Source organism: Ursus arctos, unplaced genomic scaffold, assembly GCF_023065955.2.
Source record: "Ursus arctos isolate Adak ecotype North America unplaced genomic scaffold, UrsArc2.0 scaffold_12, whole genome shotgun sequence".
In the NCBI taxonomy this organism is placed as follows: Eukaryota; Metazoa; Chordata; class Mammalia; order Carnivora; family Ursidae; genus Ursus; species Ursus arctos.
In genome coordinates this window covers 8,638,304-8,660,831 of record NW_026622786.1, presented here as the reverse complement: position 1 = coordinate 8,660,831, position 22,528 = coordinate 8,638,304, and the positions used below count along the sequence as shown (strand labels likewise).

Genomic DNA, 22,528 nt, shown 5'->3' with positions numbered 1-22,528 from the left:
GAAAATATTTCAGCATGTAATGTTTCAGGAATTCACCAGCCACAGATACTTTCTGAAAGAATTACTCACAAATGTACACCGGCTGCACTGAAAAAATAAATCCAAGAAAGAAGACAACATGGGATATAAATAAAAGGGTTAAAGAAAAAAAACAGCACAATTTGTAATTAAATGTAAATAACTGTGTTACTTGTCTGTGATTAAAAAATATTACTTAATAATTGGAAATAAAATTTCTATACAATTTCAAAATGGGAAGTAGGTGATTGGTTGGGAGTAAGTGAAAATATGTCAAAATTTTTAAAATTTTCTGTGAGATGCTATTAATACTCATTAATTCCAATTATGATATAAAATATTTAAATACATGATTCAAAAGGATAACCTCTAGAAGGATGTAAATAGAATGTATAACTTTAAAAACATCACACAGTAAGAATGAACTAAAAACTGAATCTAGCAAAAGGAAGAAAAGAGATTAATCCTAAAGTAGAAATATACCTATTAAATAGTAAGAATGAGGCCAAAGACATTACTGATAAAAATAGAAGTGAATAGATTAATTCTTTAAAATACAAAGTTTTAGGGGTACCTGGGTGGCTCAGTCAGTTAAATGTCTGACTCTTGATTTTGACTCAGGTCATGATCTCAAGGACATGAGATTGAGCCCCCTGTCCGGCTCTGAGCTGGGCATGGAACCTGCTTAAGATTTTCTCTCCCTCTGCCCCCCCCCCCCACTAGCCGTGTGCTATCTCTCTCTCAAAAAAATAATAAAATAGGGCTCCTGGGTGGCTCAGTTGGTTAAGTGTCTGCCTTCGGCTCAGGTCATGGTCCCAGGGTCCCAGGATCGAGTCCTGTATTGGGCTCCTGCTCAGCGAGGAGTCTGCTTCTCCCTCTACCCTTCCCCCTGCTCACGATCTCTCTCTATCTCTCTCAGTTAAATAAAATCTTAAAAAAATAAAATAGAATATAAAGTTTAAAAATAGTATTAATTATTATTGAAATCTTTTAAAAGACAGAGGATCTCAGAGTAGCTGAAAAAATCCAAGCTGATATTTAAAAGACATGTAGTTACAAATCAAAATGACGCAGAAAAATAAAAGGGTGGCAGATGGCTGGCTAGGAAGCAGAAAAGGTTGGTCCAGATCCTTGATGACTTTGGTGAGTAGCTGCACTATTCCTGAGACACTGCCCAATTCCAGATTTCTCACTACAGAAGAAAAATAATCTCCTTACTAGTCTCACCACTGTAGTCAGTTTTCTATTAACATAGTGAGACACAATTCCTAGTTGACATGTAAAATGATTGAGAAAGTTATATCAGTACATTTTTATATAAAAGAGACTGTCCAATTTCACCAATAACAAATGTGGTGAAATTCAAGGTCAAAAGCATTAAAGGGAACAAGGGAGACGTTTTATCATGATGATAAAAGTTACAATGCACTAAAAAGGATGCTTCTAAAAATACAGATTCAAAAATAAATTTAAACATACACACATATACACACAGTACACATGCAAAACTAACGGAGAAACACAAAATTATAAAGACAGACATTAATACATCTCTCTCAGGAATGGACATTTATCATGAGAATACTGTTTGATTTTATTTGACTAGACATCCAAAACCCAAATGTCACACATGAAGTTGGAGAGCAATGTAAATTACCAAAAGTAATTGAAGAAGAAATAGAAATCCTGAATAGAAGATTAACTTTAGAAGAGCTGCAAAGGTTGAAGATAATCTGTTCCTCATCCTTCCCACTATCATCTCTTCCATTGGGCCTTGCCATCTAGCCTCTAGGGAGCCACTACCTCTAAATGGTTTTCTATGTGAAGTGTTCCTACGCTTCCCAAAATAATGTACTATATTATGTAAGCTGTATATGTGGGCAAAGGATTAGCACACGACCTGTTTCCCCAGTTATTCTCTAAGTCCATTCTCTATCTTTCTGTATCTCATTTGTACAGCTAAAACAATGCTGTACAAATAATAAATATTGGATATACGTTAGCCAGCAGAGAAAAAAAATAATGAAATATTCTCATCATTACTGAGAAGAGAGAACAAAGCTTTAAGATCGTGAAGAAATAAGGAGCTTGGAGGAAGAAAAAAAATCACTGATTCCTAGAGGTCTCAGTTTTCTGAGCAATTGGCTGCTGTGTTGATATGTCACTCAGTTGCCCTACTTTTGAGTCTTCCCCAGATCAAGTGGAGTTATCCAAAATTAGCATGCAGAATGTCATGCTTTATAGTTTCTAGTTGAAATCTTTCAGAGGCAGTTTTATTAGGACCTAAATAAATCAAGTGTAAGGTAACAGCACCCTCACTAGACTTAACTGGTCCAGGAATGATGTCTCTCTTCTTTAGTGGTATAGCTTTGATGTTTATCACAGTGGCTAGTACACCTCAGACCTTTCAACTTGAACTGAATTGAAGTTTTCTTTGACTTGAAACACCTTGCTTAGACTAAGAAACTAACCAAGTAACTAACAAGCTAACCAAACTAAGATAGCTATTAACTACGTTACATTGGTTACCTGAATCCAACATTGGAGTGAAGAGCAATGTTCCAATGTTCACAATGCAGACGTTGTGCATTCATTGGATTATGAAAGACTAAAAGTAGAGAGTTGTCCTGGGTATGATAATAAGAATCAATCCACCTGTACTGCTGGTTGGCTTCTTGAAGAACCTGAAATCAAAATATTTGATTGTTGTGTCTTCCCCCCCCCCCCAGAAGAAGGGTCTCTTGCTAGGGCATATCTCAGCCCCCTTATCATCTTTCTTTTATTTGCACACAGTTAGTCTCACTGTTAGTGAGAATGTAAGTGGTAGATTCTTTTTTGGAGCTGAATTCAGCAACTCTTACAGAAAAACAGATACTAGGTTCCAGGCATAGAGGCATTTGCTCAAGTGCTTTTTATTAAGGGTGGGAGATAATAATTAAGTCAAGCAGTTATTTAACATCTCCCATGCCTTCATACAGATCATCTCATTTTATCATCATTAAAACCCTCAGATATATAAGTACAATTATTTTTCCCATTTCAAAATACTAAAATCCTCATTTTTTCAGTGTAAATTGGGGTTGAGAGAGGATAAGAGATTTGTCCAACAACATAGAGTTCATAAGTTCTGGGGCCAGGGCTCACACCAGTCCAAGTGTCACCATTTTTGCACTCCAAAGAGTCTTCTCCACTACACCATGCTGTGGTATAGAGAAACGAGGTGAGTAGTCTTTCTCATACATACTATTTTCACATGACTTCTACCCCTGGCCTTTTCCAAAACATTCCACTCTCAGCATGCCCTGCAATTGCAGCTACCAATAGAGCAGCAGAAAGGGCAGGCACACTTGTGTCCTGTTTCCATTTTACTGCTAATCAATGTAAGGAAACATGTCCACAGGAAAATAAATTAGATTGCCGTGGGCTGTTGTTTTTGTTTTCATTTTCAACATCAATCTCGTGTAGGAACTTTGAGTTCTCTACTGTTTGGGTGATCCGAAGGCATGGAATTGCATATTGTGTTAGGAAAGGACTGTTACGCTTTTGCTTTCAATTTTACACTGGTAGCATTACCAAAATAATACATTTAGTTCCCCAATCTAGTCCCCTGTATGAGAGTCTTTATGGAGTGGCATTTAAACTATTACATCTGTTCCCTGAGAAGTAATACCAGAAATACACATGTGGTGAATATTTTTGCATTAATCGTTTTTGTTCGTTTTTGTTACATAGGGTACTTTCCATCACTTTACTTTTTGGAAAAGCAAATTCCTTTTAGACTTTAAACCCCCAAACCAAATATGTTCATTTCCGATGAATATGTATCTTTTTTTCCATTAGAGAGCTCTGCAAAATTTGTTTTCATATTTATTTTGGCTGCTAGAATTTACAGCACTAAGTTTCTCACAGCTATAGTTGCTCTCAATCAATGCGTGACAAGTTCTCATCTTTCCTCTTTTTTTTTACTATTTGGCTTTTGCCTATTATCCTATATAAATATTGCTGGTGCCATGAACTAGGTTTTTTTTATTATTAAAAGTAAACATGTACTTATTGCAGCATTATTCACAGTAACCAAGATATGGAGCCTGGGTGGCTCAATCAGTTAACCATCTGCCTTCGGCCCAGGTCATGATCCTAGGGTCCTGGGATTGAGTCCCTCATAGGGCTCCCTGCTCAGCGGGGAGCCTGCTTCTCCTTCTCCCTCTGTCCCCTCCCCTCAGCTCATGCTCGCTTTCTCTCTTTCAAAATGATAAAAAAAAAAAAAAGATATGGAGACAACCAAAATGTTCAACCATAGTTGAATGGATAAAGAAGGTGTGGTATACACACACGCACACACACACACATATACAATTAAATATGTATATACACAATATACAATGTATACTATATATATGTAACAAGTATTTATTATATATTTATATATTATATAGTATATATTGCATTATATAGTATTTATTGCATATATGTAATTAAATAGTACTCAGACATACAAAGAATGAACTCTTGCCATTTGCAACAACATGGATGGATCTGGAGGGTATAATGCAAAGTGAAAAAAGTCAGTCAGAGAAAGACAAATACCATATGATTTCACTCATATGTGGAATTTACAAAGCAAAACAAATGAACAAACAAAGAAAAAAGAGACAAACAAAAAAACAGACTCTTAAATACAGAGAACAAACTGGTGGTTGCCCAGAGGCGAGGTGGGTGGGGGACGTGCAAAATAGGTGAAGGGGATTAAGAGTACACTTATCGTGATGAGCAGAGAGAAATGTATAGAGTAGGTGAATCATTATATTTTACACCTGAAACTAATATAACACTTTATGTTAATTATGCTTCAGTTAAAAAAATTAACACCTACTATGTGCCAGATACTGTGTAGGTTCTAGGAAAACAAAAGTGAACAACATAGATAAGATTTTCCTTTAAGGTCTGATTAAGACTTTTATAGATCATCCTGGATTCAGAGACATATCCTAAGAAGATGGAACTGATGGAACATCTGATGCAGAGAATGGATTGGGCGAGAGCAGATGGAGGTTGACTATTAGGAGGGTGCTGCTGCAGAACAGTGGGATGGTGGCGGAATTGACGTAGCAACAGTGGAGATGGTGAGGAGCTTTGATGGAATCAGAACGTGATGATGGATCAGACAAGCAGGACACAGGAAAAGCTGAGATAAAGGATGACTCTTAGCCTTTTGGCCTGAAGGTGATACTTTCTGAGATGGATGAGGAGAGAAACATGCTGAGGTGGGAAAATTACGAGCTTCATGTGAGACACTGAAATTGAGATGCCTGTCAGAAATTCAAGTGGAATCTGGAGTTAGGTATTCTAGCATGGAACTCAAAAGAGAAATCATTTGGAAGTTAAAATTTTAGGAGCCATTAGCATTAGGTCATATATATAGATGAAATCATCACAAGAATGCTTACAGTAAAGAGTAGATGGTTCAGGGCTGAGACTCCAGGCATTTCGATATCTAGACATTAGGTCAACAAAATTCCAGGCAGAGCACCAAGGAGAAATACAGAGTGAGGGGAAACCGAGAGTGAGGAGTGTTTCACAGTGAAGCTATCAGCTCTGCGATGCTGTTAAAAGGTCAAGGAAGATGAAGAAAGACAAATGTCCATTTGATCCAGCAGGACGGTGATCACGCACCTTCATGGAATGGTGAGGACAGAGCCAAACTGAAAAAAAAATAAAGTCTGAAATGAATGTCCATTGAAAGATGAAAGATTGAACACATGTACTCTTGACACCTCACTAAAAGAACAGTAAAATTGTTGGGTTTTTTTTTTTTTTTTAAAGATTTTATTTATTTATTCGACAGAGATAGAGACAGCCAGTGAGAGAGGGAACACAAGCAGGGGGAGTGGGAGAGGAAGAAGCAGGCTCATAGCGGAAGAGCCTGATGTTGGGCTCGATCCCAGATCGCCAGGATCACGCCCTGAGCCGAAGGCAGACGCTTAACCGCTGTGCCACCCAGGCGCCCCAAATTGTTGGGTTTTAATGTCACGAAACTGAAGGTCACAGGAGAGGAGACAGGCAATAAGGTAGAAGGATAGGGGATGACGGACAGCGGACATAGAAAACCAAATTCTAAGGTTAATTTTACCAGAGGTCAGAAGTAACCTTACTTGTGTGCAAAAGTGCAGAAAGGCTCAAGAAATGGCAGTATTAGGTACTTTTGAGAGTGCGGTGAAAGTGGCACTGAAAATAGGAAGATTAAAATATTTTTAAGAAGCTCTTAGGGCCCCCAGAAGCCCTGGACAATTCTGAACAATGAGGTGGCTGCTCATCTCCCCCCTTAGCAGACAAAGGGAAGATTATTACCCACAGAATGATGCAGTGGAGTCTAAGAAAAGGGACCCTAGGCACTGCCAAGGGGGAGATGTACCACAGAAAAAAAAAAAAAAAGGAATTTCATGAAAGTACAAACTGAGGCCCAAGAAATATAAGGTGACCCACATGTGTAATTCTAAATTTTATAGTAGTCACACTTTAAAAGTAAACAGAAACAGGTGAAGTTACTTTTAAAAATATATTTTATTCAACCCAATCTGTCAAAAATATCATTTCAATATGTAATCAATATAAAAATTATTAATGAGATATATCACCTTTTTTCATATAAAATTTTTGAAATTTGGTATATATTCTTATACCAAAAAGATAGTATATACATTGTGATATACACAATAATAAGTAATATATACAATATTATATGTTATATATGTATATATATAGTATAGCAAACTAACAGAACATCTCAGTTTGGACCAAATACATTTTAAGTACTCGGAAGCTACGTGTGACTAGTGGTTACCACACCGGACGATGCAGATCTAGAGGCTGAATGGCCAGAAGCCTAACTGCCTTCCCCCCATCACACAGCTCCCAAAACCCTGACAGGTAAGTTATGTCTTTCGGTAGGAGATTAGGATTCCCCCCCACCACCCGGGAGAACCTACATGGCTTAAGAGTACAGACTAACATACCAACACTGATGGGTCTCGCAAGGAAACCACCCAGCCAAATCTCCCCAAATGAAGTCCATTTGTGGACTACTCCCCCCTGCCCTGAGCTCATGCATCACTTCCTATTATATTTTTAGTCTCATTATTAACATGAACAAAAGGGCAACTGTCATTAGATATTACTTTCTAATAGGAAAAATGGAGACCCCAAAACAAAACCAGGAAAGAAACTTGGGAAAAAAAATAAAAAGAACTTGAGGAAAAAGAGATAATGCAGGGAGAAAACACTAAGGACTTCTAAGGACTTTAATATCCTCAGAGATAAGAGAAGATACAGTATCAGGCAATATGAACAAGATGCTATGGAAAGGTAATTTGCAATTATAAATAGAACTTTAGGAAATAACCCTTGATTATAACAGAAGCAGAAGGCCCAGTAGAAGAACTGGGTGAAAGCTGAGCTATAGCTCTTCTTGTTGTAAGAAGACAAGTGTTGGAAATTAGAGGAAAGGGAAGGAAATTAGAAGTTTAGTCCAGGAAGTCCAGCACCAGAATAGCAGGAGTTCCAGAAAGAAAGAGAAAAAATGGGAAAGGAGATGACTATCAGAGAAATGGTTGTAGAACATTTCCCAGAATAGTAAGACAGGAGTTTCTGAATTGTACTGGGCGTACCAGTATGATACTTGGAAACAGAACCACACCAAGGCATGGCCACAGGAAGTCAAGAACACTGGAACAAACAGAAGATCTTAAAATCTTCCAGAAAGAAGAAAAATACCAAACTCAAACAACTGATCAGGAATCAGAATTTCATTGTTTTTTTGTGGTTTGTTTTGTTTTGTTTTGTTTTGTTTTCCCCTCAAGGACAATCCAAGAAGCTAGAATACTACTGAGGAATGGCTTCAAAATTTTTAGGGAAAATGTTTTCTTCATATTTTTGCTTAATTGTTCAGAGGGTTTTTCTCTGACTACCTTATATAAAAAAGAATCCCCTCCCTAACCACTGTCACTTTTTACCCCCTCACCTGGCTTTATCCTTCTTATCATCTCTGCTATGGCATACAGTTACCTGTTTGCCCTGTTTCCAGCCACCAGAATGGATACTCTAGAAGGTCCGGAGTTCACTGCTAACTCTACTGCTGTGGTCCCAGCTTTTCCTATAATCCTTGACCACTAATGTTTCTGGCTGGAAAGAGAGGCCAAGGCTGTGACCAGGATGACAATAAAGGGAGCTCCCAGGTCCACAGCTGCGAAGCAGGTCGGGAGGGCTAGCAGGAATTCAGAGCATACGGGAGAGAGGGGGCTTAGACCATAAAACTGATAGAATGCCTGTTAGTTTGGATGTCCTGAGAGGAGATTTTACTCTTTGGTAGAGAGCTTGGGGATAAGTAATGATAAATGAATACACAAATGAAGAAAATGGGAAAACAATCTCCAGGGTTTTCAAAAATAGTATCAAAAAAGGAAATGTAATCATAGAGTATTTACATAGTTCAGCTATGAATAACATTTATACAAATGAAATAAAGTAAATATTGAATATTAATCTAACCAAAAATGATGATATGGTTAACAGCATTAGCAGATGGCAAGAAGTTCTAGTGTGCGTGTAGGAGTGTATGAGTGAGTGTTTACTTGTGTGTGTGTGTGTTTCTGTGCGTGTGCCCGCACCTACATGCACATGCTGCATGGGGTTGGCAGAGCTGTTTTCTCAAGAGGGAGTCAATTGTTGATGATGCCCAACCGAAACTAAAACTAAACAAAATGTACTTGTGATTAGAGATAACTGAGTTAAGTAACACCAGAAATAGGTAAATAAATACTTCTACCTCTGGGAATTTAGGCATAGGGGTGGGAGAGAGCTGCTATTTTTCATAAGACTCTATATAGAACTTTCTGGCTTTAAAAATGTGTGGATGGAAAACTTTGATATTGGTCAGATTAAAATTAAAAAGATAAAACAAAAATTAGCACAGGTTGTTGCATAAAACATGGAAACAGAAAATGTAGGATCCCTTGTTATTTTGCATAGTGGTTAAGAGCACAAGTTCTGGGGCCAGATTTCTTGGGTTCATATCCTGCTTCTGTCACTCACCAGCCATGTGACCTTGGGCAAAAGTTACTATTGGTCAAGTTGTCTCAGTTTCCTACTATTTACATAGTTCCTATTTTATAGGATTGTTGCAAGGATTAAATGAGCAAATAATATTTACAAGCCATGGCAAGCATATGGTAAGTGCTCAATAAATGCTAGCTATTGCAGGTTCCATCGACCTGTTAACTGCACCAGGTCAATACTTTGAGGGGCGCCTGGGTGGCTCAGTCAGTTGGGCATCCAGCTCTTGGTTTTGGCTCAGGTCATGATCTCAGGGTCCTCGGGCTCCATGCTCAGTGGGGAACCTGCTTGAGATTCTCTCCCTCTGCCCCTCCCCTGTTCTCTCTCTCTTAAATAAATAATTAAATCTTAAAAAAGAAAGAAAGAAAATACTTTGAAATGTGATGAAAACTTAATAGAACGGATAGGCAATATGGGAAAAAAATAAGGTTGCTGTCCCATAAAGCCTGACTTTTGTTCTTGGAAAATATGTGCAGCAGTCGTGTACGTTTCTTCTTTTTTCTTTATAAAAACATCTCTTTGGAAAATATATTTTAAACTATTTTGGAGATTGCCTGGGCATGCATAGCTCAATTTGGGAATAAATTCTTTTATAGCTGAAGTAAATGGGAATATTGATCAGAATGAGATCTGAGACAGTGACCTAGAAGTGAACTGTTCTAAATCATACCATGACTCCCCAGACCTGTCCAACCGTCTCCTGGAGACTCACGGTCCATTAATACCTGAAGCAGAACTTTCGGCTTAAAATGTTCAGTGAAACTCCAGTCCATTAGACTGCGTTGTTGTGTTTTCTTTATGTCCTCTAACTCGGCTTCCACAGTCATCTTCTTGGGTTTCTAAAAAATCATAGGAGTGCAATTTCAGCTTTAATTTGTGTAAGTCCAAATGGAGGCCTCTTGGACTCTATCAACGAACCAGCATGCACTTCATCTAATTGGGGAAATCTGCATATGTATAAATCCATATGGCAACATTTTAGGAGAACTGCTGCCAGAAAGAGTATGCCTTTGAGTTTTTTTTTTTTTATGGGCAACATAATCTAAATATTTTTATTGTTAGGTTATACTCTTCTGAGTCCTGTTAGCAATTATAGGCAGGTTTTCTGAACTCACTTCAAGACAGCATTAGTTCTCCATGGCTGTATGGTCAGCAGGTGTTTGTGAGTTTGCCAAGCCACACTGTCTAGAGAGGAGCATGGAGCTTGGAAGTTTTGCTTAAGCCGCTAGTGAAATTAACTCCTTTCTCTCCAGTTGGAGCTGGGCTAGGGATGTCTGAGCAATCCCCCTCCTTCTCCTGCTGAGCATCTGCTTTGTGTGTGTGTGTGTGTGTGTGTGTGTGTGTGTGTGTGTGTGTTTCTCACTCTGGGTCACAGTTTTTTCAGATCATCTTACATGTCTCTACACTTTTGGGAAAACAATTCCTTACCTTTTCAAGAGGCTCAGCCTTTGTGACTCCTTCATCTTTGATCTCATTGTTCGTGGTCTGTTCTGTAAATCAAAGACACCAACATTCAGTTGTGTTTGGGCTTTGTTCTTGCCTTTGTCAGTGCTGGGCCTTTTTGCCGCCCATATGATCTATGTTTCTGTGCTGAAAAGGTAATTCATGAAAGGCATGTTTCATGCCCCCAAAAAGGTGTTTGTGTCAATAATTCTACCTAGAAGAGTTCCACTAAATCCTTTGAAAAGATCGCAGCTTCCTATATGAGGCGTTCCTAAATCATCAGATATTCTGCCTTCAGAGTATCTCCCTCACTTCTAAAAATGCACCTTTACCTTTTCAAGTTGCAAATACTCACTGATTAAGCTGTAGCTCCCGTGATTCTGAATCTCTCATATAGAAATGGATAAACTAGAGAGCATGTTCCAAGTTTGACCAAAGAAATGGCGTGGGTGATGAATATTCTGGTAACATATTTGTGAAGCTACTGAGTAACTGAGCCAACCTGGCCTTTTTCACCCTTAGAACATCAGCAAGTGGATCCCTACACAGTCACATATAAAATGGTTCCTCCTTTGCTCTCCAAACACACCCCTTCCACTCGCCTTGCTCATTCCTCCCAGACGCACCAGCTGCCTTGCTGCGTTTTAAAGTGTTTGCACTTGCTTTTCTTTCTGACATGCTTTGCTTCGAGATAATCACCTGGTTCAAACACTTACTTCATCCATATCATTGCTCAAACGTCACCTCCTCAAGAGCCTTTCTGCCTTTTACCCTGCTTTATTTTTAACCATAGCATTTACTGGTGCCTGATGATGTTTACTTGTGTATGCCTATCTCTCCATCTCAACTTGAATTCCTGGAGAAAAAGGAAGGTGACCTTATTTTCCATAACTCTACCCTGAGCACCCAGCCCATGGGAGGGATTCAGTACATTTTGTTTTGATTGAATGAGGAAAATCTACATCATATAATAAAACTGGAAATGTATGTAAAGCTATAGAGAGAGAGCAGAACTGTGGTAGAAGCTCAAAACAAAAGCTTGTTTTAGGGTAAGCATAAGATTCAGCTTCATTCTGTGGCAAAGAGAACCATATCTGCCCTTTTAGAAGGTGTAGTTAATTGTGCCTATCTACCAAGGATAGGCCAATGTTTTTCTTTCTTTTAGGAGCGTAGTTACTTACATTTTCGCTACTGGTTCCGTCTTGCCTTGGGCTGGTGGAGGTGACAGCATGAATGTTCCATTTTGATTTAGAGGAAAACTATAAAGTCAATTCAGTTCAGTATTTATATAAATACATCTACTCAAGAGAAAACTCAGGCCAACTATAACTCTAAATAGACCATGATGTCCCATGTGTCCTTGAAGCAACTGATATGAAATCTGTGGAATAAAAATTATTCTATTCTGTGGTCTGCCAGATTTCCGGGAGATTTGATATTCCCTCCTGTGTCCAAGGATCCAGCAGAAAAAGTCTCCAGTTCAGAAAGTATGTTCTAAAAAATTGTGCCTCGGTTATTTTGTCAAAGGAGAGAACATTCTAAAACTAATCTGAACTCTTCATTTACTGGTAGAGTAAAAATCATATTTTTTCTTTCTTTCGGATTCTGCCTTTGACCGCATAATCCTTTGACAGTGTGATTCAGTAGTTTTTGACACATCTGGAAATGGATGCTTTCTCATCCCTTTGAAAAACAGCTTTCCTAATCTGTTTTACTTTAGAGATAACAAGATCCCTCTGCAAAGCAGTTACTTTATTAAAAAAACACCCAACAAGCATAAAGGGCACATCTAAACCCATAGCCTCACGGTTATCAACTCTCAGGTTTTTCATAAATATCCAATAGGCCCTGTCAAGTTCAAAAACAGTCTCAGATGGAAATCCAGTGTTTGGTTAAGAAAAGCACAAATATTCAGTCCCTCACATCCAGGAAGAGGTTTTCATATGTATTTGATGCTAAGACGGTTGTGCAGGAAATACACGAACAATTTCTGCTCTGCTTAAAATGATTTCAAGTGGCTTCTTTAGAAATACGATTCAGAGTTAGGGGGGAAAGAAACGCAAGATCAACAGCAACAAATCCGCTTAGACATGGCAGCCACCGTGAGGCACCAGGGCTCAGCCCCCCTCCCCTGTAAGAGTTCCTTGATGTGGAACAACATACACCACACAGGATCCTTTACAGGCTGTGGCGGCTTAGCTCTCAAGACTGCTCAGCCTCGAGGATACACTAGCCATTACAGCATTTTTAGCCCTGACAATTTAGAGTTGCTCTAATCATCTATTTTCCACCAGGATCTGGAATGCCAATTGACATGGTTTGACCACCAGGTGGCAAAAGTTGCCTGAGGAAAACTATACACCAGTTGCTCTAAAGAAAAAAACAAACTACAAAGAAAAAAACCCTCAGGCCTTATATCTCTCCTGGCTGATTCTGGATCCGTATTAACACAAAGTGACGCCTTGGTCATATATTTACATTCCCACAGGATGCAATAAAGGCATAACATCCCAGGTCGACTTACTTGGCTTAATTATTTTTGTGAGCTTGGCTAATAGGTAAGGGGCTTAGAGAAATAGGGAATCAACCCTTTTGGTAACAAAATCCGGTTAAGAATCAGTATGAGGAAGAGACTGTGAGTATGGCTAAACCACTGGACAAGGAATTTCAGGAACCGAGGAAGCCACAGGACACAGTAGAGGAAGCATTGGTTTGGAGTTAGTGCTCTGTTGGAATCTTGACTTCCTACTCGTATGTAGTTGAACAAGTTGCTTAACCCCTCCGAGTCTCCAACTCCTCGTCTCTAGAATTAGGGTAATAGTATCTTACTCACAGACTTGAGGTTTATATCAAATACTAGTTAATATATGTAAAATGTCTTAGCAGAGTGCTTGGAATATAGCAGGGCAATATTAAACAAATGTTATCTCCTCTCTCCCCTGACCCCTCACCCTCACTTATCTGTTCTACTAATAAGCAAGCAGATTTTCCCTAATTCTACTTCATCGATGACTTTCTCTTTCACCATTATCTAAACTGATGAAAATGGCAAGATGACCATTCAGTCAATACTGACTTAATATCTGTTCTCTTGTGCCACAGACCACTTACTCTTGTTTAATGTTTTTTAAAATTATAAATTATAACACATACAGAGAAGTACACAGACTGTAAATGCTTAGTATAGTGAGTAATGAGAAAGGAAAGACCCAGCACTGCGGACATCATATGTGTGTCCTTTCATAACCATGACTTCTTGTTAAACTATCATATTAATCCTGATGTCTTTGTGTGGATTATTTTGGGTTTTCTACATAAACAATATTTACAAATAGTAACAGTTTTGTTTCTTCCTTTTCAAACCTTACATTTTTATCTCTTTTTCTTGCCTTACTGAGTTGGCTAGCATCTCCAATGTAATATTGAATACAAGTGTCTATAGTAGATAGGTTCCTGGTGTCGAGGGAAATCTTTCAACTTTTCATCTTGATATATAATATTTGTGGTAGTAATTTAAGAATAAACCTTATAAGGTAGAGAAATTTTCCTTCTCTTGCTAGTTTGCTAAGATTTCTTTCATAAATTGCTATAGAGTTTTAAGTGCTTTTTCTGCATCTATTGAGATGATGATACCATTTTTCTCAGTGTTAATTAATAAATTGTATTGATTTTTACAATGTATGTTTTTCCTTTATTCCTATTATAAAAACAACTTGTGATGTATTATTGTCATTTTGTATATTGCTAGATCAGTTTACTTATGTTTTATCCAGGATTTTTGCATCTATGTTCATGAATGAGTTTGATTTATAATTTTCTTTTGTTGTACTATCCCTGACCGTGTTATTATAAGGTTTATGCTAGCTTCGTAAAATGAGTAGGGGAAGATATCCATTTTTTATTTCTGGGAATAATTTTTAAGACTAGAATTATTTCTTTTTTTGAGTGTTTGGTATCACTAGTAAATAAGATCTTTTGAGTTTGGTATGTCCTATTCAGGAGGATCTTTAATTATTAATTTAATTTATTTAAATGATTACAACACTATTCATGTTTCTATTTCTTCTTGAGTCACTGTAGGTAAGATATACTTTTCCAGTAATTTGCTCATTTTATTTTAAGACTTAGTGGAATAAAGTTGTTAATATCCTCCTACTATTTTTTACATTTCTGTAGGATCAGAGGGAAGTCTATTTCTTTATTCCTGATGATTTTTACTCCTGTTATGGTTTTATTCCTAATATGGCTATTTACACTTCCTTTTTCTGTGGTTCACCTTTTATTTAAAAAAAATTATCAAATTTTAAGTCTTTTCAAAGAACCAGATTTTGTAGTATTTGTTCTTCCTTATTACATCTATATTTTCTTTTTTTAAAGATTTTATTTATTTATTTGCTAGAGAGAGAAGAAGAAGAAGAGAGAAAGAGAGAGAATGAGCCAGGGGAGGGGCAGAGAAGCAGGCTTCCCGCTGAGCAGGGAGCCCGATGTGGGACTTGATCCCAGGACCCTGGGATTATTACCTAAACCAAAGGCAGACCTTTAACTGACTGAGCCACCCAGAAGCCCACACATCTATATTTTCTGTTAATAGAAAATGTTTATTTTCTTCCTTTCACTTTATTTGGATTTATTTTTTCATCTTTATCTAACAACTTGAAGTTGATGTTTAGCTAATTAAGTTTTAGCTTTCTTTTAAAAAATGTATTCATTTAAATTTTTGAGCTTGTCTCTGAGTAGCCCTTGCTTTAGTTGCATTATAGAAATTTCGATATTCAGTATTTTCATTACCATTCAACTTGAAATATTTCCTTATTTCTATTGTGACTTTTTCTCTTTGAAAATTTGTGTATTTTTTCACTATTTTTGTAACTAATGTCCACCACAATTTCACTGTGGTATGAGAATATACTCTAGTTTTGATCCTGTGAAAATTTGCTGAGCCTTGTTTTATGGTCCGGTATACCGTTAATATTTTTAAGATAAGCATACCTGTGATCTCTAAGAAGCTACAGTATTATGGAAACTTAATATAGGCATATGAGTAATTGTAATAAGTAGTAGGAAATGATAGCTAATGCCATAAAGGAAGCACAGATTAATTATGACCATGGGAATGCTAAGGGAGCCATTTCGAGATGGACACATCTAACAAAGCTTCATGGAAATGCTTCTGAAATCTAACTGTAATCAAAAAGAGACCTCTAGGTGGAGGGTTTTGTGGACATAGAGATTGAAAACAAAAGGCTGTGTAGAGGAAATAGAGCCTAATTCTGTTTGGCTAGAGCATGGGACGAAGGAGCAAAAGGGAAAAAGCAGAAAGGTTTTGGAAAAGTAATTTGATACTACTGGAGAAGCATGTGTAGCAGGCCAAAGAGTTGGATTCTGTTAGTAGGGAGCCATTGAAGGTTGTAAACAGGAAACAAACAGCTGGATTTTAGGTAATTAATCTGACAGCTATGCATAAAATAGCTCAATAAATTTAGCCTAACAGTCTCCCACATAATATAACAATATTTATGATGGTATATTCTAGAGTAAGAGTCACTACCTGAGCTATAAAGAAGAAAGAGAATCCTAGTTCTTCATTGAGCACTGATTTTGTACCAAGCTCTATAGTGGGCAGTCACTATCTAATTGTAGGTATTTTTAATATTTTTTTCATATAATCACACTAACCCTATAAAATACTAATGAGGAAAGTTTTAATTATGTTCACCTTACTGTATTTATAAGGTAAAAGTGGACTAATAGACCTTAAGATATTTTTAAAAACAGGGGTCAAAATAACAAGTACTGAATAATAACAGTAGCAAAGTTTAATTTTAACTTAGATATTAAACAGTCTTTCAGTTGACACAGAATGGCATTTAAATTTAGATAATGTTTCTTGAATCATTTTTGGGGTTAGTGCATCCTATAATAGTGTATACATACACACCCACACACCCACACACACCCACGTTTACTCACCTGAAGGCCCAGACTGGACCTGAGTCTTCAAGCTGGTCTCCTGCTCTGACGGCTGTATATTATCAGGGTCTAAGGGTTCCTTACGGTTTGGGTCAGAATGCTTCCTATTATTAGAATCAGACTGACAAGCATCTGAAGGTTCTTTAGTGATCTCATCCTCTTGCACAGATGTTGACCAATTCTGATCCACAAATAAAATTCTGTCTTTGGTTTCAGTGTCTAGTCAGTTTAAAGAAAATTCATTGGATATTATGCTAGAAAAATTGACAATCATAAAATGTAAGAATTCCTTTGATTCCCTCCATGCAGTATACCTGTTTGGTGTTTGGCCTCTTGGGCATTTGTTTTCATGATGTATTGCTGCCTTATCTGTGTAGCAAATCTGGCAGGGTTGTCCCATGGTATGTTGAACATCTCAGAATCTGTCCCATATATCATCTCAGAAGGCATTAGCTTTCCTTCTTCATTAACCTCAGAGAGTTTCAGGCTCTCAAAAGTAAACACTTTGAAGGCTCGTTCTACTTCATTCCAGCTCAAGATCTCTGTAAGAATGCAGAAACTATGCTGCTAGGAATGCTCTTATTACCACATGGTACAGGGCTGACAGAGGGGCACCCAGGGGGTCTGTCCACCACAATGACAAGGGAATCACATCATGCTGGGTGTTGACCTGACTTTAAACAATTTCGCAACAAATATGGGTAGTACCTAATAATAAAAAAGCTGCACAATCAAGATATGACAGATCAAGACAATGCTCACAAATGGCTTCGTAGCTTAATCAGTATTAGGTGTATTAGTATTAATTCACATGGACTCTCCAGGGTACCATATTGGTTGAATATGTTTAAAACTTATCATCTTTAAGCAAAAGCACCTTTGCTAGGGTTCTAATTTGAAGTAAAAAAATTACTCACTGTGTCTAACATACGCTGTTATGTTCAGCAGGTTTTATTGTTCCTTAGGGCTCAGAAAAGGCCACTTTTCCCCTACTCGAACTGCTGTAGTACTTTTCAAAGGTTATCAGCTTTCAGTTGGCCCTATTTATTTGTGCATTTATTCTCTGACAGCATTTATTTATCCATTCACCCACTCCCTCCCTTGCTTGCTCACTTGCTTTTGTTTTCTATGTGTTAGGCTTTTTCATAGATCCCAGAAATTCAAAGAAAGGATTTGGTTCTTGCATTTTAGAAGTTCAGGGAGAGGGGTGGGAGGTAGGTACTAGCAAATAATCATGGGATTCCATGAGGAAAAGTAAAATGATTGTGGCAATCAATGATTCTGGAGTAACCTCCACTTTTTCTCCAATAGAAATGAGGACACAGGGAGGGTTCCTTTGGAAAAAAACATGAGGAAATCCAGAAGAAGGACAAGGAACAGGTAAAAGTTACAGAATTAAGGAAAGTTTGCTCATTCATTCATTTTGCAAACACCTTTTGAGCACATATTGGTTGTCAAGGATTATAGTAAAAGCTGGGACCACAGCAGTAAAGTTAGCAGTGAACTCCGTATCTTCTAGAATATCCATTCTGGTGGGTGGAAACAGGGCAAACAGGTAAGTGTATGCCATATCAGAGATGATAAGAAGGATAAAACCAGGTGAGGAGGTAACAAGTGACAGCGGTTAGGGAGGGGCTTATTTTTATATAAGGTAGTCAGAGAAAACCCCTCTGCACAATTAAGCAAAAATGTGAAGGAAGTGGGAGAGCAAGTCCTGTGAATATCTGGAAGAAAAAGGATGGAGGCAGGAGAAATAGCAAGTGCAAAGACCCTGAGGCAAGGGCTTGGCCAACAGGTTCAAGGAATCACAGCAAGGCCAACGTAGGTTGAGTGGAATGGAATGATGAGAGCTTGACAGGTGATGAGTTCAAAAAGTGGGTGGCAGGCCAGTTTAGATTATACTTTGAGTGACATGGGTGGCCACTAGAGAATTCTGAGTTAAGAGGGTACATGGTGTGACTAGCATTTTGGAAGGGTGATTCTGGTTATTGCGTGAAGAAAAGACTAGGTTAAAAGGTGAAAGCCTGTAGACCAATTGGAAAGCTATTGAAATAGTCCAAGTGAGAGGTGGTGGTGGACTGGGCTGCCATGGCGGTGAGGGATGTGGTGGGATTGGTTGTGGAGCATAAGAAACAAAGAGGAATCAGGGATGACTCCAAGGTTTGGAAAGAAAACAGTTGTCATTTACTGAAACAAGGAGAACTTTGAAGGGACAAATTTCGGGCAGTCAAGAGTTTGGTACTGGATCTGTTAAGTATGAAGTGCTGATAGAGAGGAGAGAAGAGGAGAGAAGAGGAGGAGCAAGGGTTTGGGATGGGACATGTAAGTGGGATCTGTGTGATGTGGCAATGGTAGCTACAGAAACAAGAATCCTGTGCTGTGTGTATAGGATGAGGTGGAAAGAGCATGGAGTCATACCACAGGCAGAAGGAAAGATGGAGTGGGCAGGATATAGGCAAAGGACAGGCATTCTCAGGAACATTAGGAATGGGTGGTTATGTAAACAAAGGTCTCCATATACCCAGGCGGGGAGGCTCTACACTGCTTTTCCATGAAGTGATGGCATGAAAGTATTCAAAAGATTTTGTTGTTTCTTTATTATTATGCCTACTTAAAAATCAAAGAAGAAATCAAGAATAAAATATTTCATGATTTGCCTAGGGTGAGAAATGAAACGAGGTGATTTTCTCTTTTCTAGGGCAAATGCTTTCTTGTCAAATAAAGATGTCTGTAATTTCATGTTCCTTTTTGTAAATAGGAATATATCTGCTAATTGCCTCAAGTGGAAATAAAGTTGGGTTTTTAAAAAGATTTTATTTATTTATTTGAGAGAGAAAGAGAAAGAGAGAGCATAGCAGGGGGAGGGGGAGGGGCAGAGGCAGAGGGACAAGCAGACTCCCTGCTGAGCAGAGAGCCCAATGCGGGTCTCAATCCCAGGTCCCCCAGATCATGACCTGAGCTGAAATCAAGAGTCAGATGCCTAACTGACTGAGCCACCCGGGCACCCCTGGAAATAGTTTTTGAAGGAAGTCCCAGTGAACTCTTCAATGAGAAGCTGATTTTAGATCCTCCAAATTACCTCTCTTTATGCCATCCTCAAAGAGCATAAAATGACCCCTCCTCCTTCTGTAAGGGGGGGGTGAACTTGAGTCAACACACTCTCGGCGCTACACCGTCAGGGGGGCTCTCTACTCTGCGCTCTTACCTAGGATAGGGATCACCATGTCTTCCAAAATGATGTCAAGGAGGGGATGTGGGGGGGGAGAGGGGGCAGGGGGAGGAAGGAAGAAACAGATTATTCTTGTCATGGAAACGCAGTGGACAGAAAACCCAGTGCATCAAATCGAAGAATGTTACGCATCGTAGCTGTCATACTACTGCTAATGACATTATTCAAGGTACTCATCTCAGCCTCTGAAAGCTCTTCCAATAATCAAAATACTTTTTGCAAATAGGAGTGTAATCTTAAGAAGCACATATGACCATAAATGAATGGGTTTAAGCTAAGGCAAAAAAACGCACTCACCATTTGTACAGAAGTGCATGAGCTCATGAATTGTAGCTAGACGTTTAGTGCTGTTCCATGGCGGGGGCAGAGGGAATTTAAGGAACTCCCACAGTGGCAACTTGGACTGCATCTCCTGCTCAATTTGAACTGGATCAAAATTCTTTTGGTCCTTATGAAAAAGAGTAACATGACAGAAGACATTAGAGTAAGCTGTCAAGTGCCTTATGCATATGGAGAAGGCAAAACCTGATACCTTCGCTCTCATTATTTGGAAACAGGGGAAATCAATGGTAATTGGGGAAGACAAACTGTTGGTATTTTGCTGAAGGTCAAAAAAGCTCGTTCTCACTTTGCCAGAGGTTCCCGGATTCTTCACTGGCTGTGACAAACTGTCCAAGTCTCGGATATATTCATCTCTCCCTTCCGAGATCCTTCTCTAGCTTCCACTAGTTTTTCACATTGGTAAGATATTTAAAGCAAATAACTGTAAGGTTTGAATGCAAATTTGGTGTACTCACAATCAATTACATGGTTAACGGGACCTTTATAACTAGACAAGTTTTCTTTGCTCCGTATGCACCTCTCTTTCCCGAGGTCTCACTCTACAAGCAGGTACCCATTTTGTATATTACTTTTACTTCCATTGGTAAAAGTAACTAACCACAATTTCTTCAATGAACAATTACAAATAGGCTTTCTTGCATCACTTCTCCTCGGGGTAACCCAGTTATTATTACCTTTAGAGCGTACTTCTTGTGGGCATGCGCATCGTGATAGTCCAATAGGAGAGGGCCTTTGGGCACTGCTGCGCTTTCATTTTCTTCTTTAGATAAGAATATTTCATGGAGATTCTATTCAAATTGAAATAGAGTGACTTAAAAAGAGAATCCATACTTTTTCAAAGTATGCAAGCTCTTTGGATATCTCATGCCATCTGACCTTTTTCTCCCTCTCTGTGAGACAGAGAGAGGGCAGGATGGACACAATGTGAGCTGCGATTCTGTGGTCCAGCCCATCTGCTCTAGGAGGCGGCTGCACCAGGCTGGGTGGGACAAGGTCTTCTTCAGTTGCCACAACCTGTTAAAATACACAGGTGGAAGGAGTCAGTTTAATGGTCGGCTCTTTACCGAAACTCACGTATTTCCATTGTTCTTGGTAAAAACAAGGCGGTTTCTATCAAAAAATGTACAGTGATGATACAAAGTGACAGCGATTACCAAAATAAAAGGGAAAATGTTTACAACCCATGCATTAAAGTAGATATAATTTTAATGTATGCATTAGGATAGATAACAGAAAACACAAATGGTAAACAGGAAAATTTACTGTGACAGAAATCAAAATAACAATATAATAATTTTTTTCTTAATGATTTGCTCCTTCTCTTAAAGAACTCGAAACCTCTCACATCTTTGGATCCAGGAAGTATTTACTGAGTGGCTACCCTATGCCAAGCACTGTATGGGGCATATTCTCGTATATTATCTCATTTAAGTATCACAGCAACATGGTGGAGTAGATATTATCTTAATTTTACAGAAGAAGAGTTAGGGTGACTGAGGTTAATGACTGGTGCAAGCCCAAGGCTACTGAGTGGGAGGAACTGGGGTTCAGGTCAAGTCCTCATTCTTTCTTCAAGAGAGTGATAGATGGTCAGATCAGTAAGGGGTAATAGTCGCCTTTATATGGGGAAACTGAGGTCTAGAAAGATTATGTGGCTTGTTCAATTTTACCTGGCAAACAAAACAAGTTGAAACGTAATCAAAGTAGGCACCTAATTTATAGTTTTTCTCTTCACCTTAATCCTGCAGCCATCCTCTGTGATTTCACATACTTTTACAGGGTTTCTCAACTTTAGACCTTAAGACATTTTGAATTAGACAGTTATTTGTCATGGGTTCTGTTCTGTGCAGTGGAGAATGTTCAGCAGTATCTCTGGCCTTGATTCATTTGATGCCAGTATCACCCCTCCAATTGTGACAACCAAAAATATCTCCAGACATTGCCAAATGTCCCCTGGGAGGAAAAATCGGCTGCTGTTGAAAACCACTGCTAGAGATGGGTAACAAAACAGCCTCCCATCCTTCACCTTTTGTCAACTCCTTACTTTCAAAAGAGCCACTCATATGTCCACTCTCTATCTCGGATCATCTCTTGGACCCACTCCAATCACAAAAGACCACTCAAAGCTGTTCTACCTCTGAAACGTTAAACTCTAATACCCTGTCTTGGAAAATCCTATTCCATTCCTCTTATATTTCAGTTTTTTTCCATCCCATTATTAAGCATTTTTTCAATCAGCATAATCTATTATTGGTTGTCTTCTATGTGTCAGGCATTGAGGTCATCGGCTGGTGCCTGAAATATAGCAGGTGGCTAATAAATGTTTGTTGCTTTGAGTTGAGTTGAATGAAATAAGAAAGACTAAGATAAATAAAGTGACAACACTGCAAGCTCTATAGGGCTTTTCAGCTTTTACAG

General features: G+C 38.5%; 1 protein-coding gene across 1 annotated transcript in view; it reads right to left on the bottom strand.

The window, feature by feature from the left end:
• SPAG17 (sperm associated antigen 17) overlaps positions 1-22,528 on the bottom strand; it is a 184,328-nt gene that overhangs the window by 99,739 nt on the left and 62,061 nt on the right. The window contains exons 11-18 of the mRNA XM_057310745.1: positions 20,987-21,124; positions 20,785-20,898; positions 20,066-20,216; positions 16,854-17,081; positions 16,540-16,758; positions 10,555-10,616; positions 9,852-9,965; positions 2,548-2,702 (exon numbers count right to left, since the gene is read on the bottom strand). Coding sequence (XP_057166728.1) covers positions 2,548-2,702; positions 9,852-9,965; positions 10,555-10,616; positions 16,540-16,758; positions 16,854-17,081; positions 20,066-20,216; positions 20,785-20,898; positions 20,987-21,124 — 1,181 coding nt within the window. The remainder of the gene's footprint in view (positions 1-2,547; positions 2,703-9,851; positions 9,966-10,554; positions 10,617-16,539; positions 16,759-16,853; positions 17,082-20,065; positions 20,217-20,784; positions 20,899-20,986; positions 21,125-22,528) is intronic.